The following is a 24,660-nucleotide window of genomic DNA, read 5'->3' as shown; positions in this document are numbered from 1 at the left end:
CCTTCTTTGTATTGAGAGGGGAGGGTCACCACACAGCCCAAGTGTCACCAAGACAACATTTTGCAAACAGAAGCCATAGTGATGAGTTTCAAAAAGTCATTTGACCGTTACCCTCCTGCTGGAGTAATTGATGTCAGGGAGGCGATAGGCTTATCAATTTTATCAGAACCCCCTTAGGGAAGGGGTGCTGGTTTACAGACATACCACAGAGCTATCACGCGGTAGAGAGCTTTATGACATCATGTATGAAACTGATAGAGTGCTCCTCCAAATACCAGAGCTCCATTTAATGAGGAAATCAGCTAGTTTTATTGATGGGATGTTTTCCGTCTTCGAATCAGGGGAACGAAAGTCCAGAAAGGTTCAGTGAGATATCTTGGACAAAGTTCATGGCTCTTCCATCGAGTTTTGATCTCCTGATAGTCCTTAGGTCATGTCGCATTAGTTGCCGGTAAATAGCTTTACAGCCTGAGTTTGTTATCAAGAGAAGTCCGGGCAGGGGGGTAGGAAGCCTGCACGGGGGATTGAACTGAGAATTTTACTTTTGGATCTCAGATTTTATATATAGCCTGGACACAAGTCAACAATAATCCTCCTACGAGCCAGTGGAAATAGACGTGTGATGAAAAGTCATTGCAACCAAAGGACTAAATACTATTATATGATATGGGAAGGCCGACTGACTGCTCACATCCATAAAGTTCCATGTATCCATAAAGCTCCATGTATCCATAAAGCCTTGAAATGGAGGAAGTGATACTTATCCCATGCATTTGTACTGATCATTAAATTAAGAGTTTATGTGCAAAGCTGAGCACCATGCCTTGTATGTAATAAATTCTCAATAAATATTAGGTGCTTTTATTATTCTCATGAGCAGCTACTTGTTCATTAGAAAGCACCTGCCAAGAACAGCAGCGTAGGCTGACCTGGCCATTTTCAGCATCCATTTACCCAACACCTTTTTGCCTGTTGGCACTGTATATATTGCTTACCTTGCGTCATTCCACCAAGGTAGATACCAGTATTCCCATTTTAAGGATGAGGTTTGGCTTAATACCTTCTCAAGGTTTTACAGCTAATGAGCACCATGACCGGTCCCTTCCCACTAGGCCTCCTTTTGACAGGGTCACGTGGAGTTATTTTCCAACTGAACCATATATAACTTGGTTGGACAAGCGTTTGCCCCAGTCCTTGAGGCTGCTTTCCAATAATAAAGGCTTGTGAGAATTGCCATCAGTAATATTCAGTTGAAGTCAAACCCATAAGAATCTCGGACTCAACGCAAGTTTTATAAAATTAGTGTATCCAGGGATCATTTTACATCATCTCCTCATATTTTTGGTGAGCCGGGAAAGCCAACTTAGGGAAATTGTATAGGTAACAGTGTGTATGAGACATCACAGAGCGTATTTAAATTTACACGCTTGACTCACATTTCTGATCACATAGGAAGGTGGAACATTCCTTTGGTGCAGTAAAGAATTTATGCACTTTTTTTGGTGCTGAGTCTTGGAGATTAACTGATTTACATGTTTCAAGGTGACTGCCTGGAACAATTTCTAGACTTATTACCCAAGACTAGAGAACTCCACTGATTTTGACACCCAGAGTTATAGCACTGCCTGAAGCAATACTTGTTAATTATGGGGACAATGGTTTATCCAGGAGTAAAAAAAACAAAAAACAAAAAAACAGAGGGCCCAACTCTTTCTCCAGGACTGTGGAATTTTGCCTTCAGCGTCCCACAGGATCTGAAATAGTTAGTATTGAAGTACAATAGATTTGCATAAAGCACTCTGCTTTGAAATTAAGTTGTTTGCTTTAGCAAATTAGCATTCTTTCCTCAAAAAATCATATTTGCATGGGATGGTTTTCTCTCTGGAGCTGTTGCTTGGTCTTTGTTTCTCAATTGAGCATCATGAACCTCTAGCCTGGAGTGTCATCAGTGGGAGGTGCAGTAAAGCCACGCGAGTACGTGGCAGACCAAAAGGCAGAGCCCACCTTGGTCTTTTGCCAGGCTGTGGTTTGCAAAACACAACTCTCAGAACTATCCAGCCTCCCTGGAAAGAAGGTAACTAGATATTGCAGAAACAACCAACATGCAGAGGATTGTATTGAGTTTTTGCCGGCAGGAGGATAGGAGTGTCCAGGTGAAGAATCCTGCCATAGTTTTTGTTTGTTTTAATTTAAACTCAATTAATTAATATATAGTGTATTATTAGTTTCAGAGGTAGAGGTCATGATTCATCAGTGTTTTATAATGCCAGTGCTGAGCACATCATGCGCCCTCCTTAATGTCCATCACCCAGTTACCGCATCCCCCCACCACCCCACCCCGCCCCGCCATAGTTTCTTGGCATTGCTTTGGCCATGGTTTCTTTATATTCTTGTTTCTTGTTGGCAGGGGGCATAAGGGATTCCAGAATATGCCACAGGCCTGGAGAAAGTGTCACATTTCTTAGTTTTCCTCTGAGATGTCATCGAGTTAGAAAGAACTCGAAGTCAGCATCTACTCCTTCTTTGTTGAGTGAAGGGCATCCACCGAGGAGGAGGATGGCTCCATTTATCCACTCCCATTTCTTCTAGTTTGCAGTTAACTTCTCAGTTGTGCTTGTTTTGCCCCTTTTTATCATCAGGTTAAGACCTTCTAGGGGCACCTGGGTGGCTCAGTCTGTTAAGGATCTGCTTTCAGCTCAGGTCAAGATTTTGGCATTAGATTCCCTGCTCAGCAGGGAGCCTGTTTCTCCTTCTCCCTCTGCTGCTCCCCTGCTTGTGCACTCCTGCTCTCTTTCTCTCTCAAAGAAATAAATAAAATCTTTAAAAAAAAGACCTTTTAGGTGTTTCTATCACCAGTGGCATTGTAGGATGCTTTGGAAGGTCAGTGACTGAAGCAGTTGAGAAGGAAATGAAAGGAGTGAAAAGAAAGGGTAAAATAAAGGAAAAGGGGAAAAGAGAAATACATTTGGTAGAAGAGTATAGCAGCATGAGTGTGATAGGAGAGATATAGGATAAGTTTTGAAAGAGAATTTGATAAAATTCAGTATTCATTTCTTTTTTTTTAAATCTTTTATTTATGTATTTATTTGAGGGAGAGAGAGAGAGAGAACATGAGTGTGAGAGGGGAGGGGCAGAGGGAGAGATTCCTTTTTTAAAAAAAATTTTTTTTTTAATTTTTATTTATTTATGATAGTCACAGAGAGAGAGAGAGAGAGAGAGGCAGAGACATAGGCAGAGGGAGAAGCAGGCTCCATGCACCGGGAGCCCGACGTGGGATTCGATCCTGGGTCTCCAGGATCGTGCCCTGGGCCAAAGGCAGGCGCCAAACTGCTGCGCCACCCAGGGATCCCGAGAGATTCCTTTTTTAAAAAAATTCAATTAGCCGACATATAGGACATCATTAGTTTCAGATGTAGTGTTCAATAATTTATCAGTTGCATGTAACACCCAGTGCTCATCCCATCACGCGCCCTCCTTAATGCCCATCACCCGGTTACCCCATCCCCCCCACCTCCCCTCCAGCAACCCTCAGTTCATTTCATAGAGTTAAGAGTCTCTCATGGTTTGTCTCCCTCTCTGATTTCTTCCCATTCAGTTTTTCCTCCCTTCCCCTATGATCCTCTGCACTGTTTCTTCTATTCCACATGAGTAAAACCATATAATTGTCTTTCTCTGACTGACGTATTTCTCTCAGCATAATACCCTCCAGTTCCATCCACATCGATGTAAATGGTAAGACTGCATCCTTTCTGCTGGCTGAGTAATATTTCTTTGTGTATGATACACTACCTCATCTTTATCCATTCATCTGTTGACAGACGTCCCGGCTCCTTCCACAGTTTGGCTCCTGTGGACATTGCTGCTATGAACATTGGGGCGTGAGCCCCTTCAGATCACTACATTTGTATCTTTGGGGTAAATACCTAGTAGTGCAATTGCTGGGTTGTAGGGTAGCTCTGTTTTTAACTTCTTGAGGAACCTCCACATTGTTCTCCAGAGTGACTGCACAAGCTTGCATTCCCCCCAACACTATAAGAGAGTTCCCCTTTCAAGGAGAGAGAATCTTTTTTTTTTATAAAGATTTTATTTATTCATTCATGAGAGATACAGAGAGAGAGAGAGAGAGAGAGAGGCAGAGACACAGGCAGAGGGACAAGCAGGCTCCATGCAGGAAGCCTGACGCAGGACTCAGTCCCGGGACTCTAGGGTCATGCCCTGGGCCGAAGGCAGGCGTTAAACCACTGAGCCACCCAGGGATCCCCCAAGGAGAGAGAATCTTAAGCAGACTCTGCGCTTAGTGAAGAGCCTGATGCAGAGCCTGATTCCACAACCCTGAGATCAGGTCGTGAGCCAAAAGCACAAGTCTGATGCCCAATCGACTGAGCCACCCAGGCATCCATCCATGTCCATTTCTAATGATTCACTGTGTTAGCTTCTTGTAGCTACTGCAACAAATCTGTGCAAACTTGGTTGCTGGAAACAATAGAAGTGTGTTCTGTCATTGAAGGCCAAAAGTCTGAATCAAGGTGTGGGCAGGTCAGCCTCCTTCCAGAGGCTCTGGGAGAGAATCCTTTCCTTGCCTCATGTAACCTCTGGGAGCTGCCACATTCTTTGGCATTCTGCAGACTCTGGCTCCCTTATTCCAGGCTCTGCCTCCGTCTTCTCTGGCTGAATCTAACCTCCCTTTCATCTTGGTTATAAGGGCACTTCTGATGGCATGTAGGGCCCAGCTGGATAATCCAGCATAATCTCCTTATCACAAGATCCTTAATTTAATCACATCTGCAAAATTGTTACTATGGTAACATTCGCAGGTGCCAAGGATTAGGATATGGGCACATCTTGGAAGCCATTATTAGCCTGCTTCACCCACTAAAATGTGAACGGTTATATACTTCTTCTACCAAACTGAATCTAAACTCAGCATAATTCTTTTAAGATGGAAGGCTAGAAAGTTTTCTTTTTCTTTTCTTTTTATGAATTGTGTAAATTTTATTTTAAAGTACACTCCACACCCAGTGTGGAGCTCGAATTTGCAACCCTGAGATCAGGAGTCACATACTCCACTGACTGAGCCAGCCAGGCGCCTCGAAAGAGTGTTCTTAAAGTCAGGATCAAGTAAAGATATCTGCAGTGACCATCATATTTAATTATTTTTTGATATAGAAGCCAATGAACCTAAATAAGAGGTACGCATATTTAAAAAGTATATGGGGCATCTGGCTGGCTCATTTGGTTAAATGTCTGACTCTTGATTTTGGCTCAGGTCATGATCTCAGGGTCTTGGGATCAAGCCCTGTGTCTGGCTCCTTGCTGGGTGTGGAGCCTGCTTCAAATTCTCTCTCTTTCCCTCTATCCCTCCCTAGCCTTGCATATGTGCTCTCCCTCTATCTATCTCTCTCTCAAAGAAAAAAATAAAGTGCGTAAAATTAATGGAGAAACAAATGGATGATTAACAGGTGGTATTGGGACAAGTATCTAGCCATTTGGGGAAGAGGAAACAATGTTCCTGCTTTATAAAAACACAGCGGCCATAAAGGAACATAAACAATTTTAATTTTATATAACAAAGGCTGAAAACCCCCAAATGTGTGGTGTGTGTCCATGTTGCAACACAAACTACCAAAGGGGCAATGTCTTTTCTTATAAAAAAATAATAATAATATAAAAATGGGCAAATAGTTTGAACAGGCAGTTCATAGAAAAATAGATAATGGTAGACATAGAAAAAAGGTAAAATATTTCAGCTTTATTAAATATTGAAAAAGTGATTAAAAACAATGAAGTACTCATGCTTATTAAATTGACAAAGATTAAAAATATTGTTGAATACTAAGTGTTGTTGAAGGATTATTTATTTATTTCTTCTTTTTTTCCATCAAGAGTTTGAGAGAGTTCATGAGGATGTATATAATGCAGCAATATAGCCTGCATAAAAAAATGAGACCACCTGTGAGGGAGTCTTGCCAAGCAAAAAAGTCAATTTTGAATCTGATCAAGTTTTAATTTGCAGAGGAAAGTGTTGTACCAATAGGGGATATATATCATGGGCGAAATCCAGTGGGAAACTTGATAGAACAAATGACCAGATTTCTTAAAAAAAAAACAATTTCATGCAGAGGGAAGGACAGACAATAAGAAATGGAGAGAGAGCTTATAGATAAAGAGTGAGACAAGAAACTTTATCAAGCAGTCGTCAAACATAGATCTGATTCTGATCCTAATTCAAACACATTATAATTTTAAAATATTTGAGATATTTGTGAGACCATTAGAATTTTGAACACTGAGTAAATATTAAGAAATTATTTGTTTACATGTAATAATGCTGCTGTGGTTATTTATTTTTATTTTATTTTATTTTATTTATTTTATTTTTAAAAGATTTTGTTTATTTATTCATGAGAGACATAGAGAGAGAGAGGCAGAGACACAGGCAGAGGGAGAAGCAGGCTCCATGCAGGGAGCTTGATGTGGGACTCGATCCCGGGTCTCCAGGATTACACCCTGGGCTGAAGGTGGCGCCAAACCACTGAGCCACCCGGGCTGCCTGTTTTTGTTTTGTTTTGTTTTGTTTTTTAATAGTCAGTTTCTGGGGCACCTGGGTGGCTTAGTTGATTGGGTGTCCAACTTTTGGTTTCAGCTCAGGTCATGATCACAGTCATGGGATCCAGCCCCACATCAGGCTCTGCACTCAGCACAGTGTCTGCTTGAGATTCTTTCCCCCTCCCTCACTGTCTCCCCCTCTGCTCTCTTCCCTGCCCTTGCTCATGCTGTCTTTGCCTCTCTCAAATAAAGAGATAAATAAAATCTTTTTTCTAAAAAGTCAATTTCTTTTGGAGATACTTGATAAAATGTTTATGGATGAAATGATTTGATGTCTGGGAGAGTGGGTGGGTATAGATGAAATGAGATTGGCTGTGAGCTGATATTTGTTGAAGCTGAGGAATGGGTTCATGTGAATTGATTATAACTGTCTTGTTTACTTTCCCGTGTATTTAAGATGTTCCGTAATAAAATGGTATTAAAAGGGTAGTAGGTAAGATGGGCAGTCCAGATGGCTCAGCAGTTTGGCACCTGCCATGGGCCCAGGGCGTGATCCTGGAGACCCGGGATCAAGTCCCACGTCAGGCTCTCTGCATAGAGCCTGCTTCTCCCTCTGCCTGTGTCTCTGCCTCCCTCTCTCTGTGTCTCTCATGAATAAATAAATAAAATCTTAAAATAAATAAATAAATAAATAATAAAATAAAAGGGTAGGTAAGACACAAACAAAAAATACTTCCTGGAATGCGAATGTGAATATGAGTCCCAGTGTGGCCCTACGCATTTCAGCCACCACCCCATGGAAGGACACGCAAAGAAAAATATTCACAACATCCATAAGCAGAGATTGATACAGGAGAAGCCAACTCTTCTAATTATTGATGACATGTTTTATTTTCTAAGAGTCTTTATAAAGAGGGCATTATGTAAGGTGATGAGAAGACACATCCTTACAGAGATGAATTTCAGAGGTCTTTCTTTAAAGATGTACCCTACTTCATAGTAGAACATAGCTCAATAGCAGAAATGGTATGAAATCGACTCTACACTGGTAACACTGGTAACACAGATGAGGAACTGTGTATTTCTTTGCATCTCTTCGTCTTCATGCAACTTGGTTGAATCAGAGTCACTCCTCTGTAGTTTTCCTTGGCTAGCTGGGAGGTGATCACAGTTCTATTAAAAGTGTGACCTTGGACCAGAGGGAAAAGTCATCCACTTCTCCCAAGAAAAAAAAATTCAACCCTCTGACTCACTATCCGCCTGTTTTACATATTAAAAGAGAGCTTTCTGTAATTCAGTAGCTATTGAAGAAAATCTTTATATTTTGGAAAATTTCAAACATATTCAATGGTATACAGTACAATGAGCCACCATGTAGCCATATCACTTAGTTTTGACAGTTACCAACTCATGGCTAATCCAAGTTCATCTAGATCTCCACTCCCCGACCCACTCCCCCACCACCATATTATTTTGAAGCAAACCCTACAATCGGATTATTTCATTTGGAGACATTTCGGTACTTAGCTCTAAAATATGAATGCTAATTTTAAATCTAAATTAAATTTAGCCCACCATTTTGAAAAGATCAAACACATCACCAAATTTCTTAGCAACCTGTTGCCATATTTTAAAGTGGTATTTTAACACCCGTATGACTACGTATGACTACATTTCCTCTCGATAAAGACTCATGAATGAAGCAGCACATAAATGAGGAAGGTGAGCGCAGACTGTGGGGATTCCCCACCTAACCACTGCCTGCCTCCTACCTTCACGCTGGGCCCAGACCACAAGTAAAGGGCATTGACTGTGATTTGCTGTTAGGTTCTTTCAAGAACACATAGTCAGCATCAAATTGTTGACACGACAAAACATAGTTCAGCTCGATCTGGTCTCAAAAAAAAAGAGCTTCAATCACATGAGGTTGTAAGAAGAGTCTGCTGAGTGCTTTCATTCTCTGAAAACAGGACCATTTCTAAATGAGTGCTTCTCTAAATGCTCTGGCTTATTCCTCTTTGACGCATCCCGCAATTCTTTGTGTCCTTCACTGATTCTTCATTCACATCTCATTCTGTCAAAATGTTCTTGCCTTGACTGCCTGTCATTCTCTTGCTCTTTTTGTTTCCCTGACTCTCATTCAACTCTTTACCTCTGTGTGTCACTCCCAGATCTGTGTATTTACTCCCCACCCCCAACCCCCACCCAGCCTTAAGCTCCATTCATCTGCTTGAAATCTGTCAGAGGTCACCCCACATCTTACACTTAACATGTCTGCATTGGAATTCATTATCCGCCTTCTCCCCACCACCTACCCCAATTGGCCTGACTTTCCACATTCACTCAAATTTCATTTAGGTGTGGAAAAGCCAAATTACTACTACTATTACTACTACCACCTGTAATACTACTACTGCTGCTGCTGGTCCTGCTGCTGCTTATCTTCTAATCTTCTACACCTCTAATCCAGTGAATTTCTAGAGCCTAGGGGTGTTGCCCCCATGAAATTTAAGCAGCTTATTTATCAGACAGATTGCTGTGGTCGCTGCCTCTTACTTCTTGGGTGTAGTGCTTAACTCCTACATGGGTGAAACATGGGGGATGGCTTTGAAGAGCTTGCGGTCCAGTGTGACGCAAGGGGGAGCAGATGGGTTTCAATCCATGTAGGAAGGGAGGCATTAAATATATATTCAGACTACTGCAACCAGACAGGTGAGGAGCATTTTCCTGCATGTTTTTATGGAAGGCTCCATGGAAGAGAACATGCTTGAGCTGAGAGTTAAAGTTGAGCAGTAGAGACAAGTGAGGACAGCATTTTGGGCAAAACATAAGCAAAGACCTGGAAGCTTAAAATGCCAAGGTCTGTATATATGGATGTGTGTGTGTGTGTGTGTGTGTGTGTGTACCCTATTTCCAAATATTCTGCAGATATTAGATTCATCTTGTTACATTATTTTTTTGAAATGTGGATGACATGACATGACCTCTTCAACTGAACAGCATAGATGACTCCTTTTCTTAAACCTGAAATTTAAATATTATTAGTTTTGGTCTTCCAATCTTTGGCTCCAACCTCTGCTTTCATTTTTCTCTGTAGTACTATCCTTCACTTTGTCTAGAGTAGACAACTCACAATTTTTTTGACTCTACCACAGGTCCTTCTCACTACCACTGGGAGCTCATCCTCATTCTGCTTAGAATCTCACTGTTGTATTTCTGCATTCTGGTTGCCAAAATCCTACCCATTACTTAAAAAAAAAAAATTATAATGGAAACATTTAAATATGTAAAAAAAAAAAAGACCTAATAAGATAATAAATCCTCATGTAGCCTTAAATCCTACCAGTGGTCAAAGGACCACCTAAAATACCACTTCCCCTGTGAGATCATTTTTTTTTTCATTTCCCTCTTCTGCTTTGAACCTCACATGTATTCATGATGCAGTAGTTGTACTGTACATCACAGGTACTCTGATATTACAGGAACTGGTTTTTCTTATCGCCTCTTTCAAAGCAGAATTTGTAGCTTGATGAACTTCTTGTTCCTTGTAGTGTCTACTTTGGTGAGTTATTAACAGTTTCAGCTCAAAGATAGAGATAGCCCCATTAGGAGCTTCATCTGGAATTTCTTACTAGCCACAAAGAACTGATTGGTGGTGGGGGAAGTACCAGAGACTGGGCGGAATGTGACCTTATCATCATAAAGAAAGAAATGGTGAAAAAAGGAGACACTCTACTTAGACATATACTTGACAAGGTGTTCTTGACCCTGGCTAGAACATTCAATCATTTGTGGAGAGTTAAAAAAAAAAAAAAAAAAAAAAAAAAAACTATGTAATGCAGCCACTTTGGAAGACAGGTTAGCAGTTTCGTATAAGACTAACATAGTCTTACCATATGATCCAGCAATCACATTCCTTGGTATTTACCCAAAGGAATTAAAAACATATGTCCACATGAAAACCTGCACACAGATGTTTATAGGAGCTTTATTCATAGCTGCCAAAACTTAGAAGCAACAAGATGCCTGTCGGTAGATGAACTGTGGCACGTTCTGACGATGGCATAGTATTCAATGCTAAAAAGAAATTTGCTATCAAGCTGAGAAAAGATAAAGGAATATCACTAAGTGAAAGAAGCCAGTCAGTATGTTTCTAACTATATGACATTCTGGAAGAGCCAAAACTATGGAGACAGTTAAAGGATACCAGTGGTTGCTAAGGGTTGGGGAGAAGGAGGGATAAATAGGCAGAGCACAGAGGGTTTTTAGGACAGTGAAAATACTCCATGTGGTACTATAGTGATATCCAAACATGTCTGTATATGTCAGTATATGTCACATATATCAGTATACACTTATCCAAACCCGTAGAATGTACAACACCAGGAGTGAAGCTCAATGTAAACTATGGACTTGGGGGTGATAACGATTCATCAGTGTAAATTCATCAGTTGTAACACGTGCGCCACTCTGGTGGGGATGTTGATGATGGCAAGGCAGGGGACAGGGGGCATATGGGGACTCTCTGTATCTTCCCTTCAATTTTGTTGTGAACTTCAGACTGCTCTTTAAACAGTAAGTCCTTCGTAAAGAAAGATGTGGAGTCAGAGGCCACACTCCCAGAGATCCTGAGTCTGTAGAGCTGGAATCATTCCCATGGTCAGTGGGAACCAAGAGAATATAGTTCCAAATTGATGAGCTGCTTGAAAACTGTAATTTTAACATAAATCACATAAGAGAGGAAGAACAGAGGAGGACATCTGAAGAAATAAGCTGCCCATACAGGGAACAGTCTATTTAGGTCATATTTTTAAAAAAATTTAAGGACAACCATGCAAAGGAGAAAAGAAATTGGTATATATTAAGCGCCTGTTAGCTGTTAGATCCTGCTAGATATCTTCACACATATTGTGCCCACTGAGCCTCTCAATGACCCAAGTCTCTCATCTCCCATTAGCAGGCAAGGAAACTAGGTTTAAGAAATGTGTTCAAGTTCACCATGTTAATAAGTGGCACAGCTGGAATTTAAACTGAGGTCTATTGGTATTTAAGTTTGTGCTATTTCTTTTTTTTTTTTAAAGATTTAATTTATTCATGAGCGTCACAGAGAGAGAGAGAGAGAGAGAGAGAGAGAGAGAGAGGCAGAGACACAGGCAGAGGGAGAAGCAGGCTCCATGCAGGGAGACCGATGTGGGACTCGATCCTGCGTCTCCAGGAGCACACCCCGGGCTGAGGGCGGCACTAAACCGCTGAGCCACCAGGCTGCCTAGTTTGTGCTATTTCTACTCCAGTTTCTTTTTTCTATTATTTCAAGGGCTCAATACTCACATTCAAAACAGTTGAGAAAGTAATAAATAAATATTCAGTCGACAACTATTTACGATGTGCAGGCAGTGAGCGAAATCACTACCATAATGGAACCCATACTGGGAAGATAGATGCTAAACAAGTAATAAATGCAGAAGTAAACACATAAATGCAAACATAATGCGGGATTATGAGAAATGGTATGAGGAATATAAATGGAGGACAGTCATGGAGAGCCATCTGAGACAGATTGGACATTTTTGTAAGGGGTTTAAGCTATTCATTTTTTTATTTATTAAGTTTTTAAATTTTAATTCCAATATGGTTAATGTACAGTGTTATTTTAGTTTCAGGTGTACAGTGCAGTATCTCAACAGTTTTGTACATCACAACAAATGCACTCCTTAGTCCCCATCACCTATTTCTCCCATCCCCCACCCCACCTTCCTTGGGGGTAACCATCAGTTTGTTCTTTTTATTTTTTATTTATTTTTTAAAGATTTCATCTATTCATTTGACAGATTAAGAGAGAGAGAGAGAGAGAGAGCACAAATAGGCAGAGCAGCAGGCAGAGAGTGAAGAAGAACCAGGCTTCCTGAGGAGAAAGGAGCCAGATGCCGGGCTCAATCCCAGGACCCTGGGATCATGACCCAACCTGAAGGTAGACACTTACCCGATGGAGCCGCCCAGGAGTCCGCATTGTTCTTTTTTAGTTAAGAGTCTCTTCCTTGGTTTGTCCTCCTCTCTCTTTTCTCCTCCTTTGTTCATTTGTTTTGTTTCTTAAGTTCCACATAAGAGTGAAATCTCTGACTCGTTTCACTTAGCATTATACTCTTTAGCTCCATCGACATTGTTGGAAATTTATCATTTTAGCATTTCATTCTTTTTGATGGGTGAATAATATTCCGTTTTGTGTGTGTGTGTGTGTGTGTGTGTGTGTGTCTACCATATCTTCATCCATTTATTTGTTGATGGACACTTGGGCTGCTTCCATAATTTGGCTATTGTAAATAATGATACAATAAACATAGGGGTGTACATATCCTTTTGAACTAGTGTTTTTGTATTCTTTAGGTAAATACCCAGTAGTGCAATTCCTGGATTGGAGGGTTGTTATATTTTTAGGTTTTTGAGGAACCCTCATACTGCCTTCCAGAGTGGCCGCACCTATTGGTATCCTTGCCAACAGAGACAGAGTGGACATTTTAAGCTAAAGTGTCCCAGGTTCTGTAAAGTGCATTGAGTTCACATTCTGTGTGAGATGCTAGGATATGAAAACTGGACATGTGGACTGTGACCCTGAAGGGGTGTTCAGGAAGGTCTGGGAGGGTTCTGTGGGGGTGTATGATAAAAGAGCTGGGTATGGAAATTTGGCTTCCTGTCCACAAGAGGGCTAGAGCCTTCTAGGCAGAAGCAGCACAAAGATCCATCTCCCTCCTTGAAATCCATCTCCCTCCTTGAAATCAAAATGACTGCACGTTTTAACACAAACTTGTCAGCTTTCTTTCTCTAAATCTTATGTAGTTCTGAAGGAGGTTGGCACACTGGCTGGAGTCTCAGTGGTGGGTGAGATCCAGGGGTTTCAGGGGGAATGGAAGCATCTGCGTCCTATCGCTGTTGCAAAGTCAGCTTTCTCCCTGCACTCCCTTCCCTCTGCCCTGCTCTGTTAGCTGCTTTGCCTCTGATCATCGCAATTTAATAACATCTAATGACACTCCTCTGCCGATTTCAGTGCCAGCTCCCCTTGGGACTTAAGCCTAGATGCAAGTATTAAAGAGAGGGCAGCCAAGGCTTCCAGGTTGCCAGTTACTTGGCTGGAAATCCCATTCACGTTGGGAAACAGATTTTTAAAATAAATCTGGCACTGGAAGCGATGCCATCCTTTTGTAAAGCTGTGTCAATAATCATAAACCCTCATAATCATGCCCCCCAACCTCTCGGCCAAGCTGACAAATATTTAGGCGTCAGCGTATCCTCATGATGCCACCTTCTGTTGACCCTGTGGGATTCTCTTGCTGTTTGGGTTGGCACTGGCTCACAGTCTTCTGTTTTATGTAATAAGGCACATGAGAGAAGCTCTTTGTACATAGCCCGTCCGCGTGGGTACTGAGCAATAGGTCTTGTGTACCCCATCATTTTCGGTATGGTCAAAGCTAGTGAACATTTCTGTGGCCTGGGAAATGTTTGCTAACTATTGGCAAGGTTTTTATTTTCCAGTGCCATTTTGCTCCGGGCCAGGATTATAATGACCCGGCTTTGGTTTAAGATGAATTTTGCAAATATATGTGTGTGGTGGGGCTACATTTTCAGAGAAAACAAGCCTGGGTGTGGCCCAGGCTGATGTAATATAGCACTGCAAATGCTCAGGCAAGCCAACGAGGCTTACCCTTTGCAGATTGTACCAACAATCGAGGTCTGTAGGAGGACACAGGAATTCTCTCATTCTGAGAAGGTGGTTACTAGCATGTGACACAACACAGAGCCTATTTTCTGATATGTTTTCCGTGTTTGCTTCAGCCTATCAAGGGAAAGGGCCATTTAACGCACTTGGGCACTTAGTTGTATCATTTACATTTCTTCCTTGCTGAGTTTCTTTCTTCCTCTTTCTTTCTTTCTTTCTTTCTTTCTTTCTTTCTTTCTTTCTTTCTTTCTTTCTTTCTTTCTTCCTTCCTTCCTTCCTTCCTTTCTTTCTTTCTTTCTTTCTTTCTTTCTTTCTATCAACGTGGTGTTAAATGTTAACGTCAGGTGTTGGCAGGCCTTGCAGGGGGAACAGATTGCTTTGAAATAAACACAGCTGGGAACTGACCACATATCGTTTTTCTTTCTTTTAAGAAATGAAAGAAGCATTTATAGAAAGGCTGGAGCATGCATGACTGTCCAGAATTCCTTTATAGATTTGTTTTCTTCCATGTCGGGGTAACGGTTAGTGTCACGCCTTGGTGTCCAAATGGACCCACTTTTCCTTCTTTCTTTGTGAAGTTGCGGTTTGCTGGGAACAATAAACTCAGAGAGGTTTGCTGCAATCTGCACTTGAGAGGGTGGAGTCTATTCAGTGCTGCTTCTCTCTGCTGAAGTGTGGTCTTCAGAGCTAAGCAAAGAATGCCTTGTGTGTGGTGTTCTTCTGCTAGCCTTGCCTGCAGCCTTGAAAACCTCATCCGAGTCACTCCTGGCCTCTTACTGGGCTCCTCTTTCAGTGATGGGCAAGTAAGTGAATTGTGGAATTTTGGTGCATGTGTCTGCGATTTTTGTTTGATTTGATGCACTATGGAAAATGAATGCAGGGTATGTTATAACTGTGTAATTCAACCAGGTTTGGTATCTTTTGCAAGTAGTTGTCTTATTGCTGTCAGAAGAGAAGCAGGAGCCTTTTTTTCTCACACCTGGAAGACTTTATTTTTGTTTTGGTCATTTATTCCTTTAGTCTCTATGCCAAGGGTCTCTCTCTCTCTCTCTCTCTCTCTCTCTCTCTCTCTCTTTCTCTCCCTCTCCCTTTCATTTACTCCTTCTTTGCATAGACGTTTCAATGATTTGTTGAGTTATAGTAGAATAGTGAATTGTTAATAATCAATTGCTATGGTAGAGAATTGCATTGCTCTATTTTTCAAAGGCAGTTTTCCCCATAAATAGCTCTCTCTCTTGACATCTATCTTGTCAGAGCTGAGTTAGAAATGAAGAAGAGAGAGATACGGGAATATAACTTTGGTTTGCTTAAATGGCATCGGGGGAGCCTTTTTTCACAGGCAAAATATATTTAACTTTGGTTTTATTTTGTTTTAATGGAGAGGACTACAGGGTTGTATCTGCTGGGATTATCTGAATTACCTGGCACCTGGGTGGGAGTAGAGATGTGGTCATCTGGACAAATGGCACTTGTCGTTCATTCCTCACTAGAGTATCCCATTTAAAGTAGCATCCTCTGTCAATTTAACTGAGACCCATGGAGAGGAACCATTGGAATTAGGCCACTACATCTATTTGGATTTTCACTATCAGATCCAGCACTTATCATCGTTCCTGGGATACAGCACAGCTCCTTGTATTATCCACCATATGTATGGACAAGGCTTTACATATTGTCTAACTGACTAACTTAGTAGTGTGTGCTAAGCAGACATCTGAGCTCCAGGAGGAGGAAAGTACATAGTGAGTTTTGAGTCTTATGAAACACATAGATGAGTCCAAAGTAGGAGAGCATTTGAGAAAACCTGTTACAATGAAGGTGGACCTGAAAGGCTTTCTCTGCCTTGGCTACTGCCAAGCATATTTTTTCTTGGCTTTATACAACTTGGCAGAGTTGGTCTTGATTTTGGATTCTGAAGGCATAGAGAAAAAGAGTCAGTTACACATTATCTTGGACTGAGATAATCTGACCAGTTCCACTCATGAATTTCTTAAATGACTTACTCTGTTTTATTGAGACTGTACAGATCCTTTCTCTAAATGATTATAATTAACCGCTACTTAAGATAAGTCTGTTCGTTCATATGTGATACCCCCGGCCTTCCTATCCAGCCCAATAAGGTAGGGATTAGTATTATTTCCCCATTTTACAGTTGAGGATATTGAGAGTCAGTTGAAAAGTGACTCTGGAGGTTACTTGGTGAGGGAAATACTAGATGTAAACTGGTTTTTTAAAAGCTCAAAATCTCATGCTCCTCTTGCCTCCCCACCCCCCATCTCTGAACTCCTTCCATTGTAGAATAGGAGAATAAGCTGTGACTTGGGTGTCGGAGACCTAGATTCTGATCCTGGCTGGGTTATTGTTGGCTCTCTGATGTTCAACAGTTACTGAAGTCTTTGGATGTCATTTTCCTGTAAGGAGGTTATATTCTTGATGTCTTATGTTTCTTTGCATCTTGAGAATCTCTATCAAGGGCTTTGTCCAGGGCTGGTGTCATTGCTGTAGTACACCCCTGCAATGTAGAGCAAAGGGGAGAAAAGAAAGTAGAACTATCTGCCTTCTATCCAGATCTGTTTTGGTTTCCCCTGCCAAGCAGGAAGAGATACAGGATCTCCTTAGGTGAGGAATATTCTGGGGCCTTAAGAGACTATTTTCTTGGATCTGTCTCCTGAGCTGGCATTTCTCAGTGCGTTCTTTTTTTTTTTTTTTTTTTTTCCCTTGAGATATGGGGGAGGGGCAAGAGGAGAGGAGAGACAGAGAATCTTAAGCAGGCTCCATGCCCAGCACAGAGCCTGACACGGGGCTCGATCATAGGAACCTGAGCCCAAATCAAGAGTTGGATGCTTAACTAACTGAGCCACCCAGGTGCCCTGTCAGCCTGTTCTTTTTTATTCATCAACAAGATTATTTGAGCCAAAGTCTCTGCAGTTTCAATCCAGAGATGAACACGTGGGTTACAATCCCACCTGGCCCCAAAAGAAGTGATAACCTCCCTGCACGAGCCCATCTGTTATCTTATTCCTTTTTGGAACAGGGTAAATGTAAATAAATATTACTCTCTCCCTCCTTTAGGTGTTTCAGCTTATGGCAGGTGGTTGACAAATGGGCAGGGCAGAGGAGTGGGAAGGTATTGTTTATTCTCCCTCCATAGTTAACTCTATCAGTTGTTTACAGATCAAATTAGAAAGTTATAAGATACTGAGATAAGGGTGATTATATTTGACTGACATTGAAAAGGAGAAATTCTGTAGCTACCATTTACCATCCACCATTATTATGTACAGGAAAGAACGAAGAAGTTGAAACAACCACCTCTCAGCAGGGAGAAGAGGGCAGCTCTCCTGAGTAAAGAGAGTTAGCATTCTTATACCGGTAGTTTCATCCCTTTTTTTTTTTTTTAAGATTTTATTTACTTATTCATGAGAGACACACAGAGAGAGAGAGAGAGAGAGAGAGAGAGAGAGAGGCAGAGATATAGGCAGAGGGAGAAGCAGCCTCCATGCAGGGGGCCTGATGTGGGACTCGATCCCAGGACCCAGGATCATGCCCTGAGCCAAAGGCAGATGCTCAACCACTGAGCCACCCAGGTGCCCCTGATAGTTTCATCCTTAAGTGGTGAAAAACGTCACCCATGACCACGATCTGCATTTGGGAAGCTGTGCTTTGCCTGGTGCTTGGGTGCTGGTCACTCACAGACTTCCTGGCTAGGAGGTGGGGTTTTTGAATGAGGAGGTAAGAGCTCCACGTTCCCAGGCTAGCCCTTTCTCCTTCACTTCTGCTGCAGTGTCTCTGTCCCCACACTCATGCTGTAATACAGACCTTAACTTTATGCTTATGTCTTTCCCCGTAGGCAGGAAGCGGAACCCTGGTCTTAAAATTCCAAAAGAAGCATTTGAACAACCTCAGACCAGTTCCACGTAAGTTGACAAGATCATCGTCTTACTCCAAACACTTCACTTTACAGATTTCCAGGGAAGGGGAGTTCATTTTTGGGCTGATGAGCAATGCCTTGACTATGGAAATCACTGCTAGAAAGAAGAGCCCCCCCCCTTTTAAAAAGATTTTATTTATTTATTCATGAGAGACACACAGATTGAGGCGGAGACATAGGCAGAGGGAGAAGCAGGCTTCTTCTGGGGAGCCTGGCACAGGACTCGATCCCAGGACCCCAGGATCACGACCTGAGCCAAAGGCAGACACTCAGCCACTGAGCCACTGAGGCGTTCCAAGAAGAGCCCTTTAAAGCAGGGAGCCATGGGCTCCCTGCTCTGAGACCTGAAATAATCAGGTCAGTCAGTCTATGTTGAATGGAGAGCTTTGAACTCAGCGTCTCACCTTACTGGTTGGCAGAAAATGGAGTGTCACAAATGCATTTGGCAGATGGGGTCCTATGAAGTTCAGAAAGGTCCCTGGATGTGGATTTTTTTGCCTTTTCCACATAGACTTGAGCAAATAAGCAAATCCCTGTGAGAGCCACGACTATAAAACTTGGGTTGAGATGGAAAGATGGTATTTGGTAAGGACTCAGCATCCTGACACCTAAATCCTGTCCCATATAAATAGAAGACAAAATGAAGTAAAGGAACTTTTTAATTTTAATTAGCAGAGGCTTTGGCCCAAATCCCTAAGTGAGCTCAAGTCCCGGTGAAGCAGGATTACCCTCTCCTTTAGCCTCCCTCTTATTTCTTTTTCTCTCTGTGGGGTGGTGAGAATACCTCCTGTCCCGCTGGAGGTATGACTATGTTATTACAAAGCATCTCCTTGGGAGGAATGGAAATTGCAAGGAAAAAATTCGGAACAGAAGTACAAGAGAGGCAGAGCAAGTATAAGGAAAGGCCATCCCAGTGGAAGCTCGAGACCAAAGGCCTTTGCTCATCTCTACAAAAGTGTCTCCCTTTCTAAAGGTTTTTGGCCTTCACCATGATTCATCCTATCAGAAATTGCCCCTTCTGGTGGTGGAATGTTCTGATCATGTCTACTGTAAGACTTTGTTGAGACCATTGGCTATTCCAGGAGTGGTATGAAGAAATGTTCGGTTCAAGAACATTGAAGTATGGAGCCGAGTGGAGAGCCACTCCTCAGGGTAGCTCAAGGGCCACACTCACCTTAGACAGTTCCTTTAGTGAGGCCCTACAGGACTAGGTTCTTTTCATATCTGCTATGGAGAGAGATTTCTTTTTTTTTTCTGGCCCTTTTGGTTGTTGTTTTTTTTTTTCCTGTGGACCTGTGACCTGTGTAATTCATAACTTCTCCCCTCTGATTGGTTTCTCAAGAGTTTAGACTCAAATATATTGCTTCCCTGTACTATCTGCATAGGACTCTATGTCATAGACTTTTGAAACTTTTCCACTTGAAATGATTGTAGATTCACAGGACATCACAAAGAAATGCACTGGGAGATCCCATATACTCTTCCCCTGGTTTGTGTCCTCTCCTCCATGTTAACATCTCACACAATTGCAGCAAAATATCAAAACAGAGTGGCATTGGTGTAAACCTAGAACTTATTCAAATCTCACCAGTATTCTAAGTTCTTGTGTGTGCATTTGTGTGTGTGTGTGTGTGTGTAGCTCTATGCAATTTTATCACGTGTGTAGCCTTATGGAACCACTACCATAATCAAGATACTCAATTGTATCAACCCCACAAGACTCTTTGGTGTTATTCCCTTAGAGCCACACCTACCTCTAACCCCCAGTCCTAACCCTCTGGCAACCACTAATCTGTTCCACATTTCCATTTTGTTTTCATGGTTGCTGCATAAACGGAATCATGCATCTATTTGAGATTGGCTTTTCCATTCCACGTAGTTTCTTTGAGGTTCATTCAAATTGTTCCTTGTATCAATAATTCTTTCCTCATTATTACTGAATCCATTCCATGGTATGGATATACCATGGTTTCTTTTAACCCTTTAGCCTTAGAAGAAGATATGGGTAGTTTCCACTTTGGGGCTGTTATGACCATAGCAAGTTCTTGCGTGAAAATAAGTCTTCATTTCCCCATGGACATATGTCCAGTAGTGCAGTTGCTGGGTCATATGGTAAGTCCATTTTTGAAATAACTTCCAAAGTATTTTCCAGAGTGGTTGTACCATTTTACATTCTTATTAGCAATTTATGAATGATCCAGTTTCTCTGCATCCTTGCCAACATTAACACTGTTTCCCATATTAGTCATTCATTTTTAGAAAAATATTTATTTGTGTGTGTGAGAAAGAGAAAGTGCAAATTGGGGGGTGGGGGGGGGCGAAAGGGGAGGGAGAGAGTATCTCAAGGAGATTCCCTGCTGAGCATGGAGCCTGACAGAGGACTCTGTCTCATGACCCTGAGATCTTGACCTGAGCTGAAATCAAGAATCGGGCACTTAACTGACTGAGCCACCCCAGGTGCCCCCTTGGTCATTCTGATCGATGTATAATATCATATCATTGCAGTTCTCATTTTCATTTCTCTAGTGGCTAATGCTGCTGAGTATTTTTAGGTGTTTATTTCCCATCCCTGTATCTTTGATGGTGAAATATCTGTGCACGTCTTTGCCTGCTTCCTAATTAGATTACCTTTTTTAACGTTGAGTTTTGAGACTCCTTTCTATATTCTAGACACGAGGAGTTTGTCAGATATGTGATTTGAAAACATTTTCTCCTCATCCTTTTATTTTGATTAAATCCCGCCTAGCAATTTTTCCTCTTATGGGTCGTGCTTTTGGTGACAATTTAAAGAACCCATTGCTCCACACTTTGTTCTTATGTTTCAAGATAATTTTGGCTATTTTAGGGCTTTTCTTTCCATATTAGTTTTAGAAGTAGCTCATCTATGTCTACAGATGGACTTGCTGAGATTTTGGTAGGAATTATGTTGAACCTTTAAATCAATTTAGGGAGTACTGACATCTTGACTACACTGTCTCCTAGTCCACGAACCTGGTAGCAAGTAGCAAGTCTTTAGATTTTCTTTGATGTCTTTCACCAATATTTTATAGTTTTCATCATACAAACTCTTTGCATTAGGGGTTGTGAAGATTTTTACCTAAGTATTTCATTTTGTGGAGGTAACCATAAATGATACTCCATTTAAAATTTCGGTTTCCACCCATTTAGGGTCAGTGTATTGAAATACAATAGATTTTTCTGTATTGCTCTTATAATCTGTGACCATACTGAATTCACTTAGAAGTTCTAGGAGTGTTTTTGTAGAGTTTTTTTTTTTTTTTCATTTTTGTAGATTTTTTAGAGTTCTATGTAGATAGTCATGCCATTTGCAAATAGAGACAGTTTTCCTTCTTCCTTTCTGAACTGTATTTTTAAAAGCTTTTATTATTTTTTTGCTTTATTTCAATAGCAAGAATATCCAGTACTGTGTCACATAAGATTGGTGAGAGCAGGCAACCTTGCTTTGTTGTTACAGGGAAAGCATTCAATATCCTACCATTAGGCATGATGTTAGGTTTTTGTAAATTGAGGGTTGAAAAAGTTCCTCTCTAGTCATGGGGTATTGAGGGTTTTTATTGTTAATGTGTGTTGAATTTTTGTTAAGTGCTTCTTTGTGCATCACTTGACACAATCATAGATTTTTCTTCTTTGTACTGTTTATATGGATTGCATTATGATTGATTTTTAAATATTAAACTAGCTTTGCATACCCAAAATAAATCTCACTTGGTTGTGGTACATTTTTTTTTATATGTCATTGGATTCAATCTGTTGAAATTTTGTTGAGGATTTTTGCATCTAAATGCATGAGAGATGTTCATCTGTAGTGGGTTGTTTGGAGTTCTTTTTTTTTTTCCATTGTGTTATTATTTTCTGGTTTTGACATTAAGGTAATTTGGCCTCATAAAATGAATTGTTAAGAGTTTCTTCTGTGTTTTTTTTTTTTTTTTTTCCTGGTAGACACATAAAATCTGTATTAATTCTTTTTTAAAAATGTTTGCTAAAATTCTCCAGTGAAACAAAATGAGCCAATATATTTCTTTTTTCCTGGAGCTTTTAAAATACAAAATCAATTTCTGTAATGGTTGTAGGACTCTACAGATGATCTGTTTTTCAAGTTTGGGTGGTTGTAGGTTTTCAGGAAACTGGTCCATTTCTCCTAAGTTGTTGAATCTATAAGAGTAACATAGCTTCTAGTATTTCCTAATTATTCTTTGAATGGCTGCAGGACATGTGATATCCCAGTTTTTCCTGAGATTGGTAATCTGTGCCTTCTCTCTTGTAGTTTGTATCAGTCTTACTGAGGTTTACGAATATTATTGATTTTTTTAAAAATATTTATTTATTTATTTATTTATTTTTTTAAAAAATATTTATTTATTTATTTATTGATTTTTAAAAAAATATTTATTTATTTAGAGAGCATGTGTGCGAGAGGGGAAGGGACAGAAGGAGAGGGACAGAGAAACTCAAGCAGACTCCCCACTGAGTGCATGGAGCTTGACTCAGGGCTCTGAGATGAAAACCTGCGCTGAAATTGAGAGTCACATGCTTAACTGATTGAGCCACCCTGGTGCCCGTTTTTTGGATACTTTCTTATGTCACCCTTCCAGTTGTCTTACATTCCTTCCCTTTAAATTTTTAGTCCTCATTTTCTTCTACCTTATATTGATTTTCTGTATTTTGTGAATTTTATGAAAGCCACAATAAATCCTTCCTTGGTATAAACAAATGAATAAAAACCTACGCAATGATAAACATAGTTTCTGTGTTGTCTTTCCCTCATGTGTTAGAATAAACTTTGAATATGATTTTCTTTTTCACTGTGTAAAGCCAAGAGCATCGCTTTATTATTATAGACTAGACCACTTTAGCTCATGGAGAGCCTTATTATTAGTAGTTGTATTTTAATACCGATTCTTATATTTGTAGTCCTAAAGAAGTAGCTTCCACATTTTGTGTTTTTCTTGGCGATATTTTAGGTTTGGCTTGGTGACTCTTACCATTTATACCCTGCCTTCTTCTGCCGTACTACACAAAAATAAATATCCTGGGACAGAGCTCCATTCTTCCTAGTTTCGTGTGTGTGGTCCCTCTGCTTGAGCTCTTTCTTTGAGTAACTGATGCCAATGTGTTTTTGGCTCAGGTTTCTGAGCTGTCCCCATACTTGATTGGCAACAGCTAATTCTGAATTGATTCTGTGCTAGTGAGTATTATTCCAGTTAACCCTCCCAAGAAGCTCAGGAGGCAGTTACTGTTACTTTTACTTCATAAGTGAGAAAACAGATCTGTACAGGTCAGGTGCTCAGAACAGTTGGGCATCACTTCATGGGTAAGAGTTCAGGCTCAAGCTAGAATGCTTAGGTTCACATTTGGGATCTAAACTTCACTAGTTGAATACCTTTGGCAAGCTCCCTACCCCTACTAAGCCTTAGTTTCTCCTTCTGAACAATGGGAATAAATAGTGATGTGGTTGGTGTGAGGAGTGGGTATCATAACCCTATTAAATGCTTAGCCTAGTTCCATTATAACTTCTCAAAGAAGGTTGCTCCAAGTCACTGCTATTATTATTACTAATCCACTTAGTAATTATTAATAATTATTATAATTAAGTGGAAGAGCTGGCATACAAAGTCAGGGCTCTCTGTCTTTCAAGTATATGTTTTGAGCCACATGTCAGTCTGGTAGAGAGTGTGGTCAAATAGTCTGTGGCTAGCAAAACAAGAGGCAGGATCTTTTACTTCTATAGTCGAGAAGACATCATTGTGAGGCTCTGGGTTCTAATTTCACCACGTCTTTGAAGGACTTTATTTAGTCTTTTTTGTTGTTGTCAGCTCTTCACATTAAGGTAGAGTTATGTAAATTAAAGAAGATATTTTGTACAAAGGCTATGGCACAGTCTCTGGCTTAAGTAGATGCTTAGTAAATATTGTCAAACAGATGAACAATAGTTGTCCTTATAACCAGTAAACTGATTATTTATTACTTAGAATTACAAATAAATAATTATTATAATAAGCCAAACAAAGCCTATTGTTCATAAAAGCCAATAAATACTAGGGGCACCTGGGTGACTCAGTTGGTTAAGTGTCCAACTCTTGGTTTTTGGCTCAGGTCATGATCTCAGGGTCGTGAGATGGAGCCCCGTGTCAGGCTCCATGATGAGTGTGGAGCTTGATGAGCGTGGAGCTTGCTTAAGATTCTCTCTCTCCCTCTGCCCCCTCTTCCTGCTCCTGTATGCATGTGTACTCTCTCTCTCTCTCTCAAAAAAAAAAAAAAAAAAAAAAAGGCTAATACTAGGTGACCTTTGGAGTATCTTTGACCTTCCAGGGAAGGAATTTTGTAATAAGCTTGTTTCTTTCCCCAGAGGACTAAAATATTGAATAAGCAACAGAGAACGTACACCCACAGTGAACCTCCTGCAGAGACTCAGTGCCCCAGGCAAGCTAATATGCCCAGCCCTGGACAGAACACA

The 24,660-nt window shown here is 40.8% G+C and overlaps 1 protein-coding gene across 4 annotated transcripts in view; it reads left to right on the top strand.

Moving 5' to 3' along the window:
* MAP2K6 (mitogen-activated protein kinase kinase 6) overlaps positions 1-24,660 on the top strand; it is a 150,445-nt gene that overhangs the window by 88,665 nt on the left and 37,120 nt on the right. For 3 of the 4 annotated variants that reach the window (XM_025999656.2, XM_072746733.1, XM_025999655.2), the window contains exon 2: positions 18,105-18,171. In XM_025999656.2, the coding sequence (XP_025855441.2) occupies positions 18,105-18,171 (67 nt within the window). Of the gene's footprint in view, positions 1-14,629; positions 15,058-18,104; positions 18,172-24,660 lie in introns of those variants that run through there. The other variant, XM_072746732.1, reaches the window with a different exon arrangement.

The sequence above is a fragment of the Vulpes vulpes genome, chromosome 2 (assembly GCF_048418805.1).
Source record: "Vulpes vulpes isolate BD-2025 chromosome 2, VulVul3, whole genome shotgun sequence".
Lineage (NCBI taxonomy): Eukaryota > Metazoa > Chordata > Mammalia > Carnivora > Canidae > Vulpes > Vulpes vulpes.
Note: the sequence above shows the minus strand (reverse complement) of the source record. Positions and strands in the feature narration are given on the sequence as shown.